This window comes from Poecile atricapillus, chromosome 2, assembly GCF_030490865.1.
Source record: "Poecile atricapillus isolate bPoeAtr1 chromosome 2, bPoeAtr1.hap1, whole genome shotgun sequence".
NCBI classification, from domain to species: domain Eukaryota; kingdom Metazoa; phylum Chordata; class Aves; order Passeriformes; family Paridae; genus Poecile; species Poecile atricapillus.
The window spans coordinates 55381227-55398934 of record NC_081250.1 but is presented as its reverse complement, the minus strand read 5'-3'; the positions used below and the strand labels follow the sequence as shown (position 1 = coordinate 55398934).

General features: G+C 38.8%; 1 protein-coding gene across 1 annotated transcript; it reads left to right on the top strand.

Moving 5' to 3' along the window:
• Positions 1-1653: 1653 nt before the first annotated feature.
• Positions 1654-3544, top strand: NEUROD6 (neuronal differentiation 6). The gene has a single exon (XM_058832500.1). It carries the CDS (start codon positions 1654-1656, stop codon positions 2665-2667), a length of 1014 nt encoding a protein of 337 aa, XP_058688483.1. The 3' UTR covers positions 2668-3544.
• Positions 3545-17708: the final 14164 nt, after the last annotated feature.

Genomic DNA, 17708 nt, shown 5'->3' with positions numbered 1-17708 from the left:
CCCAGGAGAAAGGCTCACGTGGTTTTCTCTGCCCCGTGACGTCACTAGCAGATGGCATGGGTACCAGCTCTGGCAGTTGGCATCAATGTCACTTTTTAGAGATCAATGAGATAGTGCAGATACACACAGATCTAGACTCCAGCAGACGATGCGACATTCAGACTGAAAAGATTTGGAAGGCAAAAAATGAAAACTGATTGTTGAATGAAATAAAAAGCTAAGGTAATTCAAATAAAGATATATTTCAATTGGTGTTGGGTGTGCATGCAAGTGTTTAAAGATACAGTATCATTGTCTTGTATTTTGTGTATGCTATTTGCTGTCTAATAACTCCTAACATTTTATTCTTCTGATGCAATTACAAACTTTCATTGCTTTTATGTAATGCTGCAAGTGTGTAGACAATACTGATAGAGTTAGTCTTTGACTGGGGTTTTTGTTTAATTTTGCTCTGTTAAAAAGTCCCTGCATTTACTTTGCTTGTCTCTTTGAAGTCCATGGGATACAAGCTTTTGCTGCTCCCAAACTGCAAACAAAAGCAAAGTGATTGGGAAAAGGAAATTATTTTTCCTTTCCAGGCTGGATTCTGAGCACACGTGCAGGATTACAGTCAGAATCTACAGACCGCTCCTGTCAGCTAAGAGCTGGAGGAAGACATCTGAGCCTCGCAGAACATAAACACTGCTATAGCGTGCAGGGAATTTTTCACCCTCCCCCCCCCACATTGATGGGAAAGAAAAAAAAAAACAGAGAAAAGAAAAAGGAAAAAAAAGCAAATAAGTTGATTCACACTAAACAGATAATATCAAATAGAATTTTTGCTTGAAAAAGGGAAAAAAAAAAAAGGTAGGGGGATTTTATTTCCTAACTCAAATCTGAATACGTTTAGGGTTAAATAATTCTGATTATTGTCTAAATATGAAATAAATATTATGTGATTTTAATACAAAAGCTAGGAAAAATGCATTGTTTTGAATTATATTACTAGCTGGGTGATTTGGGGGGGTATATTCCATTTTTTTTCCTTCTCAGCCACTGTAACTTACTAAAGTTTAATATCTTGATACATAAAGGAAGAAATGTGGAGGGGAAAAACCCATAATTTTGAAGTATAAGTCAAAAAGTAATTTTAAAATATTTACTATCAGGTAATAGAGATATGGCACTTTTTCAGTTTTAAAACTGCACTCCCTCTCCTCATTTTTCCACTCAGGGGAATTTGGATTAATGAAATTTTTGTATTGCTTTGTCACGTTTTGCATTTCTTTGAATTCCATGATGGTGAGAGTTTGAAGGGTTTGTTTAAAAATAAAATAAATTACTAGGGAGATAATTGTACATTTAAAATATCGATTTACTCCATATTTATCTGTGAGAAATGTTGATTTTTAGTTGCAGGGTCAAATGTTTCAAGTGATTTTAGAATTCTCAACAGCTATTATTTTTTTAAAAGTGGGCATTTGCAACAGCCATTTTATTCAAAAAATATAGATTGAGCATTTATACACACACACTCTCTGTCTTATACAGAAAGCTTACACACAGACACAAATAAGGTGCATGAGGCTGTCTGTGTGAGTCGGGAAACTTTAAAAATGGAAATATTTAAACATTGTGCTGGCATTCTTTCAGGTAACTTAAGATTATAGAACCATGTTAACACTACCATTTGATGAGTCTGTTGTAATGCCAGAATCCCAGATGTGTAGGAAGTTTCCCAGAGAAAGTGATGACCAAAAGCAAATGAAGAACCCAGAAAGCTTTTCAAAGCAGATCATCCTCCGAGGAAAGAATATTAAAAGATCCCCTGGAGAAGACACAGAAAAAGAAGAGGAGGAGGAAGAGAGAGAAGAGGAGGATGAGAATGGCTTGCCAAGGCGAAGGGGCCTTAGGAAAAAAAAGACGAGCAAGATAAGGATGGAAAGGATTAAATTCAGGCGTCAAGAAGCCAATGCTAGAGAGAGGAACCGTATGCACGGCCTTAACGACGCTCTGGACAATTTAAGGAAAGTGGTCCCTTGTTATTCTAAAACACAAAAACTGTCCAAAATAGAAACTTTAAGACTAGCCAAGAACTATATTTGGGCTCTTTCTGAAATACTGCGAATTGGCAAGAGACCTGACCTGCTCACCTTTGTGCAAAACTTGTGCAAGGGTCTGTCCCAGCCAACTACAAACTTGGTGGCGGGATGCCTGCAGCTGAATGCCAGAAGTTTCCTAATGGGCCAGGCAGGTGAAGGTGCCCATCATACCCGCACACCCTACTCCACTTTCTATCCTCCCTACCACAGCCCGGAGCTTGGCACCCCCCCAGGGCATGGGACTCTTGACAACTCTAAGTCCATGAAACCGTACAATTACTGCAGCGCTTATGAGTCCTTCTATGAAAGCACTTCCCCTGAGTGCGCCAGCCCACAGTTTGAAGGTCCCTTAAGTCCTCCCCCAATTAACTATAATGGGATATTTTCCCTGAAGCAAGAGGAAAGCTTGGACTATGGCAAAAATTACAATTACGGCATGCATTACTGTGCAGTGCCACCCAGGGGTCCCCTTGGGCAGAGCTCGATGTTCAGGTTGCCTACAGAGAGCCACTTCCCTTACGACTTACATCTGCGCAGCCAGTCTCTCACCATGCAAGATGAATTGAATGCAGTTTTTCATAATTAATGAGGAAAATGAAAATAAACAGTGGTCATTCACCTCCCCATCTAATTAAGAGCAAGCAGATGCTTGGGCACTGCGTAATTGGCACAATTCTATTTAAAATGTTTACTAGTTCCTAAAGTGTGTTTCAACTATTGTGAGGATTTTCTATGTATTAAAAAGCCCTTTTTATTATAAGTATTTTTTTGTCTGTAATCACTGTGAGAATATGTTTCCTCCCAGAGGTTTTCTCCCTCCTTTTTAACTTTTTATTTCCCTATTTTCTTGATTTGTTGAGCAGTGTGTCTGAACAATATTATTGAAATAAAAGCGTACACACTGTGTAAAGTCAATGTCTATTTTGACTGTATAGTAATTATACAAATGCATGTTATTGAAATCAGATTAATAAAAAATATGTATTTATAATTGGTAGAAAATATATATTATGTATTCAAGGAGAACTGGATTAAAAATATTAAGAACTTTAAAGTAATTATCCAGAACTGAGATGGGCTTGCAATATGCAGAGGTGAGAGGGCAGCAATATTGAAAGCTATGCAAAAAAAAAAAAAGGCAAACAAACAAAAAAAACAAAATTGTTTTTGGGTTGTTGGTTTTCAGTAAACTAAGGAAAAACAGTGATTGTCATTAACATTATTCAGCCTGACTTTAGAGTGTTGCTGACAGGGGCCACATGATCATATTTAGAAGATATTGTCAAAAATTTGCCTCAGTTATTTTGACCATATATAATCAGCACTTTTTATTTGTATTATTATGACTTCAGATGTAAAGGTTTGTTATAAAAATGTATAACTGTGGTTTCTCACTACGTACTTAAAATGCAATTAAAGATAGATGTTTCCACTTTTAAAATACATCTATTAGCTGTGATACTGTATTTTGTCTGGTACTTATTATTTCACAGTATACAGCTGCCTTTGGTCTTGCTTACACATGCTTTTCTTCCCAGGACACTCATAATGCTCAAGTCTGGGGTTGGAAATCAAGAATTATTAGGGTGAACCTCATGCAATTTTCAGAACGATGTATTAGTGATGCAGTAGAGTCAAAATACCACATAAATAGCTGTGTGCTTAATGCAGGTTAATTGCTTAACACAGGTTATGGGAAGAAAGTAACTTTATATCACAACGAAATGCCAAATTTCATATGGGGAAGGGCCCTGAGCTTAACACATAGGACACTAGCTGCTCATCCAGCTCTGAATCGTGGGGGAGTGGCAGGAGCACAAGAATGATAAGAACTTCAGAGAAAAGGAATTCCTGGACACTGCTAAACTTAGTTTTAGTTTGACTAAAAACCAGCACCAGTAAACTACAGATGTGTATGCAACCCACACTAGTTCGGCAGCTACAGAGGTCTGCACAGACCTGCACACCTTAAGAGTTGAGCTTAGCTGAGCCTCAGTTGTTTTCTAACCAGCTAGAGCTATTTATCTATGAGCTCATGAGTGATAAAATGAATGAACCGTTGATCTAAAAGCCAACAGTCTTTAAACCTCTGAATGAGCAAGACCTCTTTATTATGATGGATAACAGCAGCTGTCTGACATGCAGAAGTACTCTGCTCTGAATGAGGAGGGAATACTTTTGTAAAAGCTGTACAAAAAATGCAAATTTCACATGCAAGTTGGAAGCTCCTGGCTGAATCACAGTCTGGGTCACAGTTTGTTAATGACACATCAATCTCAGAGCCTCACTTGAGTACACAGCTGGACAAAGAGGGGATGGGCCAATTTCTCCTGATAATTTGCCTAATGTCCGAGCAAGACTTGTAAACAGTCTGCCCTGCCAAGCATTGCTGCTCCATTAGGACAACCACAGCCTGACGTTCATCTCTTCTTAGTAAGACCAGGCTGCCCCCAAAGGAAAGGGGTAACACATCCCAAAGTTTGTATCAGGGTCAGTTTGTATGCTTTCAGGTTTGCAGAGATAGAGGGACAAGCATGGGATTTTGTTCAACCAATATCCTCTCTAGGCACAAATATGACACGAAAATGGAGTCTTTTGGAGCAAAGTCTTGGGCCAAATTTTAGGGGTTTGGCTCAGGATCATCGCCTGTTTTCTCGGGGTCAGACATGGAAGATGGGGCAGCCATGTTCCACCTTGGATGAAAGGTGTTGGTTGTGACTGTCAACTCAGAAGCATGCCCAGGTGTTCTGCACTGAATATAGGAGGGATTTGGGAGAAAAGAAGACTCTAAAATAGATTGCATTTGCTGTTACTCAGAATTAGCTGATATTTGGCAAGGCATGGAAAGGTGATGGGAGAGAGAAGGGGGAAGAAGCCAGTCAATGAGGTGAAAGCACGCAATCTTGGGCACAGATTCACTGTGCACACTGTGAAATAATAATATATAACAAGGAGCTGTAGGCAAGAGAACCCAGAAACAGGGGATCATTTGTGGGGGGGAGAAATAATCCCCACTGAGCATTGGCAGCAATCTTATCTAATCAATTTTACTAAGAGAAGCCTCTTCTAGGAGGCTGAAAGTTCACCAGGTACTTCAGAGCTGCTTCACTGCATGGGGGGAGGGTCTTTGCATAAGTTGAGAGTGGTGTGGGGAGGCAGCTGTAAAGTCCTGCAGCAAGGGAAAGAAATGCCTACCACAGTACATCCAGCAGGAACCCAAGTGGTGTTCAGTCTTCAGGCTCTGAGATCTCGGGGTCTCCAACTCTGTGGCCCTATATTAACTCAATAACTCATGGGCCAGTTCCTGTTTCCCCTTCTGGCAGCAGAGACAAAGGGAAAGAGGAAAAAAATCCCTGCCAGTTCGGATCTTTCTCGCTCACTCCACGACAGATGGGGAGGCAGTTTGCAGCCAGATTCCCCCTCTGGTAGCTCAAGGCGAGAACCACGCTTGCTCAGGGCATTGCAAGTTGGAAAGTCACTCCACAATAAATAATGGAACAAGTAATAGGAAAATATTGAGATGGCATAAAACCCCTCCAACGTTCTCTTTCTAGGAGGGTATGGATTATTTAGACATATGGAAGTAGGAAACTCCTTTGGGAGAAGGCTTTCTTGCATACCTTCTTTTATGCACACAACAAACATTTCTGTGCTCCTTTGCTGGCCAGTCAGAGAATAAAAACATGCTCCAAGCTCTGACATGATTTATAAAAGCCTTTGAAGATGCCCTATTTTAAAGAAAAAATCTGAGTACTAAAAATGATCTGGTCCTTTAAAATCACAGGAGTAAAAGCCAATGGGTTTCTTACTCATTATCTCCACTTTTTGAGGTTTGTCTCCTTTCAATCCCTTTCATGCAGCAAAACAAAACTGCTCAGTTCTGTGTGTCTTGTTCTCCTCTTCACTGCCTTCAATTTCTTGAGGATAGAATTATGTAAAAGAGCAACTGCTTCAGAAAAAATTAGGTGAGAAATTTCTATTGTTCCGTGTTCTTTAGCACAAAAATATTGAAACCTTCTGTCAGTTTTAGAGATGAGAACCCCAAAGCTGGCAAAAGAAGAGCTATTTCATATGTGGCTTTGTTACACAGTGGAACTCTTTGCCATGTATTATTTCCCAGAGTAACATTTTAGTGTGATTTTTTAAAAAGCACTGTGGTTTTTTTATGGTATTAGAAACACTAATTATTTAGGAATAGCTGTACTGGTTCAGATTAATCATCCATCTGACCTAATACCCATTTTTAATATGAGAGCATATAAAAGTTGTCCAAATGTTCCAGAAGAGGGCAAGGAAAATAATTTTTTTTTTTTACTACTAGAAGTCCTGGAAAATAAACAAAACATAACGTTCCACTCTCATTGAAGACAGAGATGTGCCTGAATTGGAAAAAGGGCCAGGAGGCATAACAATATACTGTAATGTTAGCCCCCTTTCCTCTGCAACACTTGACTCATAAGCAATCACTAAGATACACTAGGTAGTGCTAAGTGGTACCACTGAACACCATGCCAAGAAATACCTCATCCAGAGCACAATTTAAAACCAGTGGCCCAAGCCCCAGTCCTACAAATCCCAGTGAGTCTGCAAAGAGAGAGGGAGGGGCAGCCACTGCTTTTCCAGACCTCAGTGGAGATCTCAAAACTTTTCTGAATTACAGTAGGGATACCATTGTTTTAGGACATCCTGACTATGGGCACTTTGGGACTGTCTGCATTTTTTCATTTCATGGCTATCTTTACGAAGATTTTTAAAACATTTGGAGATTTCAGAAGCACAAACATGGTGGTAATTTTTTTCTATACTAACAATTCCCTCTCCCATTTTTTATCCCTACTTTATTCTTCTTTCTCTGCCTTGCCTATAGGGCTCTCAAATGGCAGCAATTAAGTGAAATGCCATCAATAAAGACGAATGAAATCCCAGTGCAATACATGGCAGAATTTTCCCTTGCAAAAGCAAAACTAAAAAGTCTTTGCATGGTTTTGCTTATCAGATTGTGAATCTAGCTTAACTGTGGTTATATTTTATGGTCACAAGGTCAAAGCAGGTTTAATTCTAGTACCAAAATCCTTCAACCTTTGATGTATAAGTAGCAGATACAGTGCTGCTTTAGGCTGAATTGTCAGGAAAGCAGCTTCCCTTACAAAATTTCAGCAATTTTCGAACTGAGAAGAAACAAACAAAAAAAACAACCCTCAGTAATATGTCTGTGGGTCTGACCCAGAGCTGAACCATGGCAGCAGGTTTTGATTTTGCTCTGGAGAGACACAGATCAGCATGGTGAACAGCTGGCACTGTGCCACTGCAGAATCTCAAGGGCAGACCTGTCATATCTCACTGATACAAATCTAACTACAGTACACAGGGATGCCATGCAGAATCACACTCCCAAGCCTTCTCCACCACACAATTAGACCAGAGCAAGTCATCTCACAAAATTCTTCTATGCTATGCCAAAAGAATGGCATGTTTTCCTGCAGAGCTTTCTCCCTCATCTCAGGGGATGTGCAAGAATGAGCTAGGAAAAGGGAAAGGCAAATTTGCAGCAAAAGAGCTCTGAGGGGAAAAATATTAATTTATTTTCTTTTTTTCTTTTTTTTTTGTAATGCCTGCAAGTGTGGAGTCCCTATGACTCACAACTGGCTTTGAATTGGCAACACTGCAAAGGTTGTTACAGAATGGTAAAGAGATTTCCTCCCTCTACTCCCCCAAAACACTATTTTCTTTTGACTGTTTCCTTGTCACTTGCTCCTTACACTTACACATTTATTCCTGTAACTGCATTTACTTGCATTATTTAATTCTATTCTTGCATGATTTAATCCTACACCATGTATGTAGAACGTATCTGGCTGTAGCTGAAAATCAGCACTACTTCAGGAGGTTAAAAAATATATTTGCTGGAAAAAAGTGATGCTTACAATTGTTCATTTTTATAGGATATTCAGTATATTCTCATACTCACCCCCATGTTGTGAACATTGTACTTTCTGATACTCTGGGCTTTTTTCTGTATAACTTTGCTAAGCAGGTCTGAGGGTTTTCCCCCTCTGAGTATTTTTGTTTTTAATTGTAATTGATTAGTATGTGAAATAGTATTTTTGAAACTGATGACATTTCCTGATCAATAAGTATGCCCACATGTAAAATGTCATTAATTCAGAAGTGTTTGGACATTCTGTTTGCAAATGCAAAATCTAAAAATCATCTTAATTGGAGGTCCTTTTACAGATAGAGAATATAGGCTAAACCACAGATTATATCCTAAATTTTGTACTCTTGAAAGCAGGAACATTAGGACTTGGGTCCACTTGGGTCTTGTTCTGTTGGAATTCAGCAGATACCAGATTGGAGTCTAAATCACATGGGAAGATAAGCGTAGCCTTATCCACGATGTTATTTATTTACAGACACATGAGCAGATGCATAATGCTTAGATGCAACTGAAATGACATTTCTGTTGGGCAGACCGCTTGCAAACAAAGAGATTCTGACAGGATCCTCCTCAGAATCCAGGGGGAGGCCCACATAAATGCTAGTCAATATTTGCCCGGCACAGGGAGAAGCGCCTGTAGGAACAAAAGGCATTGTCTAGACATGGAGAACACCAGAAGCAGGACTCCTGCTAATTTAAATAATTAAGCAGTTGAGACTGCATTCCCAAATTCAAAGGAGACCTTAGGTCAGCCATGATGAAAAGCCCTTTCCTTCTGAATTTACAAGGAGAGCTGTTCTTTGGCTTAGCGTCTTTGTCTTGGTAACAGGCGTTACTTTACAAAAGTAAATATTTTCCCCACAATAGGTATAACAACCATTTTAGTTCACACCCGTCAGTTTACATACAGAGGCACACCCACACCCATTAGGACAGATTTTGTAGGTTTCCAGCAGAAAGTGGGGAAACTAATTTGAATGCATGTAGTTATAATTATTTTGATGCCAAAATTCCAATAAATTTATCAATGCAGTAAGACGGTAAGTGAATAGCCATCCAATATGTACAGCCACAAGCTGTGAGGTGCTCAGATACACAAATCTTCAGTCCATGGATTCAAATTAGCCATAACCATCATGTTCCCACTACTCCTAAATTTCATATATTCTTATTCTTACTACACTCCCAGTCTTTCCCTTATTCAATTAAATAATAGAAGCTTAGCTAAAAGGATAAATCTGTCCTTGCACCTCATCTCACACCCTCACTATAGGAGAATCTTAAGATAACTAAGCCCAGAAATCAGAACGACAAATATTGCAGCCACAGGAACACAGTCCTAACATAACAAGTGATGCAGGATGTGAACAGACACCACCAAAAGTATGACAACATCTTTCCCAGTGGATAGAGTAATAATTCAGTGCTAGATGCACTGCAGCACACAGCAGAAACACAGGTACGGAAACATTTGCGAGGAAAAAGCAACTTTGTGGTCACAACAAATGCAGTTAATTACCTCCCCAGAAACAGCACATTATATGTGAGCTGGGGTGCTGGTCTGCTTTGCCTGATAAGTACATCCCAAATCCAGCTCTGTCCATCCCCATTTTGAATGGGCTGGTTGCTTCACAGAGCAGATCATCTACCCCGTAACAGTCAGTTCGGTCTTCGTGCTGGATTCACAGCCACTTGAAACAGCTGAGCCTGCCAAAGATGCCCTAGAGGAGATTATGCTGCTGCACCATACATCCACATCTTACTCAGTCACGGGTTCCCTGTACCCTCAGGTACTCACACAGATGTCAGCACATTCTGTAAACTGGTGACTCTGCCATGAGTAATGGTCTCCAGCACAGGCACAGCCTTATGGAAAAGCTCTTCATTTAAGATATGCCTAGTGGCCTCCATGAGTGATTAACAGTACACACTGCTTGAGTGCAGTATCTCACTGATACTGTGGTCATATTCCCTTAACTCTTTTTGCTACCCATGTGCTGAGATGTGTCCTCCTTTCAAATTAACATCTTTTTGGGCAAAAGTAACTCTACAGAATTAGTTTTAATATACTAATTATGTTATTAGTGAACCAAGGCATATGAGAAGATATTTTATATGGGACCACACACACTTCTGGCAGTCCCAGACTACAAGCATACACTCACTGCCTTAAAGTCACCAACAAGTTGTCTGGGAAGAAATTTCTCCTCCAAAAAGGATAAGTTATTGGCAAGGAAGGACTGCACACAAGGATGGATATCTCTGCTCAGATATCCTAGATCAGCGTTAGACCTGCCCCTTCTCTTCTGCAGGCCAGTAAGTGTGAAAGTAGTAGTAGACAAAACAGAATCTTTGCTTGCTTTGTCCATTTCATCTGTGATTTATCCCAGTTCCTTCATCCTGAGGAGGTATTCTGGTCTACAGTTCACTCCATTGCTCTGTGGCAATTTACTTTTAAATATCTAGAGAATTATAAAATAAACCCAGTCTCAAATTAGAATCTAGCATTTATGTTTTTTAAGAAAAAATCTTGAGACTTTTTCCTAAATGTATTTAAATCTTACCAGTGAACATGATGCTGGTTATTAAAAAGTAATTCTGGATAAATTAGCTTGCAGCTACAAAATTAATGTAATTCATTTATTACTTGCAGCCACAAATCAAAACGTTGTTAACACTGCTGCATGCAATTTAATATGCACAGTAAGTTTCCATATGGCTTCAATTTTAGGTTCCCTGGTCACTACAGAGGCTCATTTGCAGAATGGTCTGTAGGCATACGAAATCAGCTTGTGCTTACTGGGAGAAAAGCTGTTCAAGGTGGTTCCTACATAGTCACAACAGTCCAAAAAGTCCCAAACCATTAACACCACTTGGGATTATCATATCCTGCCTAAGACTGAGGAATATTGACATTCATTCACAGAACTGCAGATATAACCAGTGCTTATTTTAAAAAGCATCTGTAGTCTGAACTTCTATTTACCAGTTCATCCTCCTAACCATGAAGGCACATTTTTTAAAAGCACTGAGCATCCCATGTCTCTTTTAGAGACAACAGGACCAAAATATAATAAAATATTACAACATCAGCTTTACCAAGTTTAAAAAATAAAGTCTACAAAACTTATAAACAACCGAAGAGCCTAAATTTTGACAGAGATGTATAGACCACTTGTAAGTGAGGTACTGCTGAATTTTTGCATAACATAGCCAGAGTTGTGCATGCACTGTGATTAGCTTGAACACAACAACTAGATATAGGCAATATGCTGCACATACATTTCATTATCAGTAATCTTGTTGCAGAACACTGTCATGATTGAATGAGCAGCAGTGCCCGTTTTCAAAGTCGTCTCTTTTACCTTCTTCAATCACATCAAATTCCAGCAACATTTTTACTCTCATTTTTACTTAAAAAGCCTACTGGAGAGTGATTACAGTGGATTTTGCCCCTAGATTCAAGTCAGATTGATGGATTACCTGACTAAGAGCAAGAGCAATAAACCAAGTTCTTTCCAAATAAGAGCAGGCCATGAGCACCAGCATCCCATGCCACAGCTCTATTCACTAGATTGTAAGCTTGCATGGGTCACAATATTACTTATTCCTTCCCTCTTTCTCCTTCTTGACAAAACCCATTCAATGGAGTATATATTATAACCAAAGCAAGATATTTCAAAGAATTTTTTGCTTTGTTGGAAGTTTCTGATCAGCTTTTTTAATAAAATTGTCAGAGATTCCCAGCATGCTTTCTCTTTTTCTTTAAACTGGCACCAGCTCTGGCATGGTGATCAACATTAACAGTAAATAAGGCCAAAATCATAGGCACAGAATTATTTTCTTTTATTAACGGTACTCGAAACTGACACTTTTTTGGTAAGACGGCATCAGTTTTGGTTTGGCATTGTTCATCTATGTCTGGATTTCACTTATAGCTGGGAAACCACATCAAACACAATGCCAGTTTTATCAAAACTTGGAATAAAAAGGCTGGGGCAGAAAAAGAGGCTTTCACATCCTGAGACCATAAGACATCAAGTAATAACCTGGAAGTACCTATCAAAGACATGAGCACAATCAGAATTAGGAGGTCAGGCTTCTCAAATGCCCATGGAGCTACTCATGAAGAATGAGAAAGAGATTCTTGATGACTCCTTATCAGAGACACATCTGAGGCGTCATTAGCTGTTGGTGGTTCAGAGAGGTTGTTGTAAGCACAGCATACATATAGATATAGATTTCCTCTCCTGTAAAATATCTTTGGCAGACCTCTCCTGGGCAGCAAAAGCATCAGCATACCATTGCAGCCAGGCTAGTCACAGATGAGGAAAAAGCATCAGAGATCAAAGCACTAACAATGCTGAACCCCTGATTGTGAAGGTATTCAATACAACAAGTCTCTGATCTAGGCTATTCTAGGATTTCAGGTTATTTTGACTAATTTCTAACCTACACTTTTGGGACAATCCCGGACTAAGTTACCGTGAAAGAAGTGAGACAGATGGAGGGAAGAAAATAGAAATAGGCAGCCCATTATAACTTTATTCTTACTCTTTCCAGCACTCCTGACATCAATAAGCCCTGTCCACCAGAAGGGTATCACAGTGAAGAGAGGGCTCACGGATATATTTCACTGCATTTACACAATGATTTCCTGAAACGCGAGGGAGCGGGGGAGCTGCCTTCTTTATTTTAGTACTGTCAACTGTGAGTACAGAGAGTCTCTCTCTGGTGTTATGTTCTCGTGAGCTGGCAGATCTGTCGGGAATATAATGACGTCTGTTCATGCACCTCCATTTCTAACAACTTATTCCTCACATGCTCTCCTGATTTTCTTGAGGCATAAGGACCAGTTGACTATGCAAATGAAATAAGAGAATGTAGAAAATGAGTTTGACACAAAGGGAGTTGCTGGCAAATGCCACCGCTTCCTCCAGGCATAATGGTAAGAGACAGCTGCTTCTGCCAGCCCAGAAGCAGTAGCTGAGGGGGCTAGCACAGCTCTTTTGAAAATCTTTAGTCTGATGAATAACTAGGCAAAGGCTGCATATATTTACAAGGGAGGACCCCAAATCCAGAGCTTCAAATCTTGCTCTGCCGTTCCATGTTAGCATCCACTGTAAATGCACACAGGAGTGGTGTCAGACGATTTTCGTTGAAGTTTGTGAGTCTATTATCTTCAAGTCCTTTGTAACAGGAGGAGCAAGACAAGAAATGAACTGAGAATGTAAAAAGCATTGTTCTTTGCAATTTCCAAAACTGCTATTTTAATACAGTTATAATTTTTGCAGCAAGATGTTATTTTTGGATCAAACATTTTGATATATGGACAACCCTAATGACTTTAGAATAAATAATCACAAAAATATTTAATCACTGTACAAAATACTATGGTTTTATTTTACATTTTCATTACAGAGTTATTCCCTCGAGTAATTATCATGGCAATCGTAACTCTGATGATACATGTATTTTGTCAATCTGTCTAATAAAGAGTAGCATAGTACTGTAACTGACATGCATACATAAATATTTTAGGATTTAGTGATTCTTAAATTGTTTTGGAATAGTTATAGTAACCAGTAAATACTGATACTTTTCTTTTACCTCAAAGAGCATCTGTCACTTGGAGAACTGGCACAATGCTTAGAGTACCACTTTGTGGAAAAAAATAACAAAAATGTTTTTTGTTAGTATTAAAGGAGCGGCTTGATGTTTTTCAGCTCTGAGCAGAATAGCTGTCTGGAGTGCCACACGTTATGATCAGTACACAAATACAAAATAAAACCCTTCCACAGGGGAGACCTTCATTTCAAACAAGGGAGAAAATAAAATTCTCAATATTAAATTATTAAAAGCATACCATATTGGGAAAAAATAAAAATGGACATTTGTGCTCTCACCTTTCCTGAGAGGATAGGGACATATGATACTTTTTAAAGTCCTGAAGTTAGCAAGTGGTAAATAAAATTCACATTTCCTGATTTTCCATCCTTTCCTCAGCACTTCCCAGGAAATGTGATGGATCTCAGCTGAGATTATGTGTGCTTGCCAATAGAAGGCCAGATCACTTTGGCAAGATTCTGCCCTTATTCCTACCAGCAAAACTCCTTTAAACACATTGGATTTACTCAAATATTAATGGAGATAAGAATAAAAACTTGCATTTAGTTCTGCCAAAGTTCAACATCCTCCACACTTTTAGTCAATAAAATCCAAACATCCTGTCATAACATTCCCTTTTTTTTTCACTTTCCTCAGAACATTTTGTATTTGTGAGCTGGCACCATTACTACAGTTTAAACGCGTGAGAAAGCCCAAGATGAAACGGCTGTCCCAAGAAGTTACAAACTGAGCAGAAACCTAGTGATCCACTTCCTGAACCAAGATGAACCCATATTCCTTAAATCAGATTTCAGACATGTGACTGAGCTACTTTGGCTTAATGGCTGCCATGCATCAGCTGAGCCCCAGTGAAAATAGTTGAAATTAGCATGTGCTACCCTACATTTGCAACAGCTCAGCTGCTACATAGGAACTCATTAAGCTATGGTAACTTGCTCAAGAGTCTGAAACCTCAATCTGATGCTCTACCCAGTGGCCCACAAAACTACCCAAATCATGCTCTCTGCCTCCATGCCAATAAACCTCCTGAGCCCATCTTTCACAAAATAAGGATGAGCCCAAGAAAATAAGCTCAGTACACTTTTCCAGTGAGATGCTTCAGAAGAAGATTTATTCAGATAAGCAGCTAGATCTGGATCTCTCTGCAATTCAAATAAACTTCATGGATGGTACTAGGATGTTTTCATGTTCTTTGTCTTCTCTTTTATATACCATATTTTCTTCTTGAGTCCACCAACAAATATTACACTATAGATAGATTCTTCTTTCCTTAATTATTATAATTTCTCCATGTGATCTCCTCAAGATGTACTTCTCCAGAACACTTCAAGCAACTGCTTTTTCCTGTGGAAGCAAAGAAAATAAAAAATATATACTGACTAATCCTTCATTTAGAAATCCAGTCTCAAGCTGTCTCTATCATTCCCTCTTCCTCTCTAAACCATCTATTCATATATTATCTATTAGAAATGTAGTGCAGCAAACTTTACTTCAGCTGGTACCATATGAAATGCACATCCTGATCCTTGAGCCTTTTATAGGAAAGAGGGCCCATAAACATTCTTGCTTTCTTTCTTAATCTCTCTTTTGGAGTATTGCAAGTGTATCATTTATTAAATATAGATACAGAGCACATTAAAGTGTTATGCAAAATTAATTTATCCTTTATTTCTTGTTATTTTTCCTGTAATATCCGTGAAGATAATTAAATTATATTAAATGCAGAGCAAAAGTGAATATCCCAATATACCTGACCCAGTATAGCTCAGCCTCCGCCTTTTGTAAGGCACTAGTTGGGGGAAGTGTCATCTCAACAATTATGTCTCTAGGTTAAAAAGATTTGATTGAGCTGAGAAATTTTGCACATATATGTAATTACCAGGATAAGATTTGCAATTTTTCAAGTCAACTAATACAACAACAAAATCATATTTTGGAGTGGGTAAAAGTGGGGAGACCAGTTACTCTCTGATGCCTCAAATGTATGCAGCTCAAGAGAAAGCAGGCTGGTCTTGTTCCATCTGGCAGCATTATCATAGCAATTTCAGCAGGTAAATATCATTTCAGCTTTGTGCTGTGGCACAAAAGCATTGATTATCTGTGAGTTGCCCCTTAACATACTATGATAATTTTCCTAGACTTGTGCCTCATCAGCTCGCAGGGAACTAAAGACCCGTTCAGCTTTAGGAGTACTGCCCAGGGCTGATGGCTGGGCTGTGCTAGTACAAGTTCTGCTAAGAACTGCATTTTCCTGATTGAGGGAAGAAATAGGGAAGGGGGTGATTGCTGTAGTTTTTTCACCTGATTGAACTGAGACCTTGCTTATTCCTCAGCTCAGTCCCTCCAGCTGTGAAACAATGTGAATCTAAAGGAGCTGTGGCCATTATCAGTCTTCACTTGCTCTCTCAGCTCTCTGAGGGAGATGCCTCTTACTGCTTCTGTGAAGCAATGTCATGGATTTAGGGGTCAGCCTGTCCATCAGGGCATCCTGCAATCTCTCCGTGGTCCTACAGAGGAGCCAGGAGGCAGCTGTCAAAAGTCTCTAACCAGGCAACAATGGCCAGGGGAGGAGCTGGCCCCAGGCTTGCTTGAGATAGACACCAAATAGTCTTCCCTGGTGGCAATTTATTCACATCATTGGCAGGTTTTGAAACTGTATTCATAGCAAAACCTCTGGTAAAAGTCAATAAAAATTTTGTCCTTTGTCATCTCCATTATGGGAATCCATACTTTAGTTTGATCAGTAGCTGCTAGAATGATGGAGAAAATGAGATGTGAATCCCTTTCAGCAAAGGGGAAAGGGTATCTGTCCCTGAGTGCTTATGTCTAGATTCTCTTCCAGGAGCATAAAAGTGTACAAATGAAAATAAATATGTTTTATAATAAAAAAGGCAAATAGGGAATATTCCCCAAACAAAAATGAATAGAATAGAATAGAATAGAATAGAATAGAATAGAATAGAATAGAATAGAATAGAATAGAATAGAATAGAATAGAATAGAATAGAATAGAATAGAATAGAATAGAATAGAATAGAATAGAATAGAATAGAATAGAATAGAATAGAATAGAATAGAATAGAATAGAATAGAATAGAATAGAATAGAATAGAATAGCTCACCATGCTAAAAATATTGCTGGAGACAAAATCAAATGCATCTTATTGCATTTTGCCAGAGCTAGGAAGAGAGTACCTAGCTTATAAATTCCATCAGGAGCTTGGGGATTTTTGATATAATGAGTTCTACAGTTTCAGAGGAGACTGCTTTGCTAATAATTATGTAACAGTAATTAAATCTGAAAAAGGTTGTACTCTAACTATGTTGATTTATTGCAGCTCCAACAAAATACTTCTAGAGTGTGCTTTGGAGCGTGCACCTCCTCCCTCCAGTTTTCTTTAAATTCTCACAGAGCACTGGGTCACAGATGGTCTGAGATGCGATATTTTCCCTATTAAATTCCTAATAATCTTTTTCCGAGGCTGAGTCATGGAAGCCTGGGGATTTCTCATTTTAATTAGAAGGTTTAAGGAGCTAACTCTGTTTGAAATTTCCTCTTAGGAGATATGGGTGCAGGTGATCCCATTCAGAAGAATGACACAATATCAAGGCCAACATCTCATTTCCATATTAGATTGCATCTAGTTTGGCATAACTCCTGATCTGGATGCTGATGATGTGCCGACTGAGTTGAAGGCATAACATTTCACCATTTGAAAACAGAATAATTTTAGGATTATATCTGAAGACATTTTAGGCTCTAGGTGGATGTTTCCTACCCTACCACCATGCTCCATCAACCTGTGTAGAAACTATTATAAATGTGAATTTTTTATTAGTCTGATTGAAACAATTATTCTGTATTATTTGGAAACAGCACTGTTAAAGATGCTCATACAAAGAGACATAATATATTGTCCAAAGGGTTGATCATCTCAGTATTGAAGATACTAATGTTTCAGATTAATTTTATCTGCAAATATTATAAGCGATAGAAATAGAACACTCACCTAGCAAAATGTTTTATGTACGACTTTAGCATTCACAGTATGCAAAGAACA

Coding starts and splice junctions, on each gene's coding strand:
- NEUROD6 (XM_058832500.1), top strand. CDS start 1,654: ATGTTAACACTACCATTTGATGAGTCTGTTGTAATGCCAGAATCCCAG.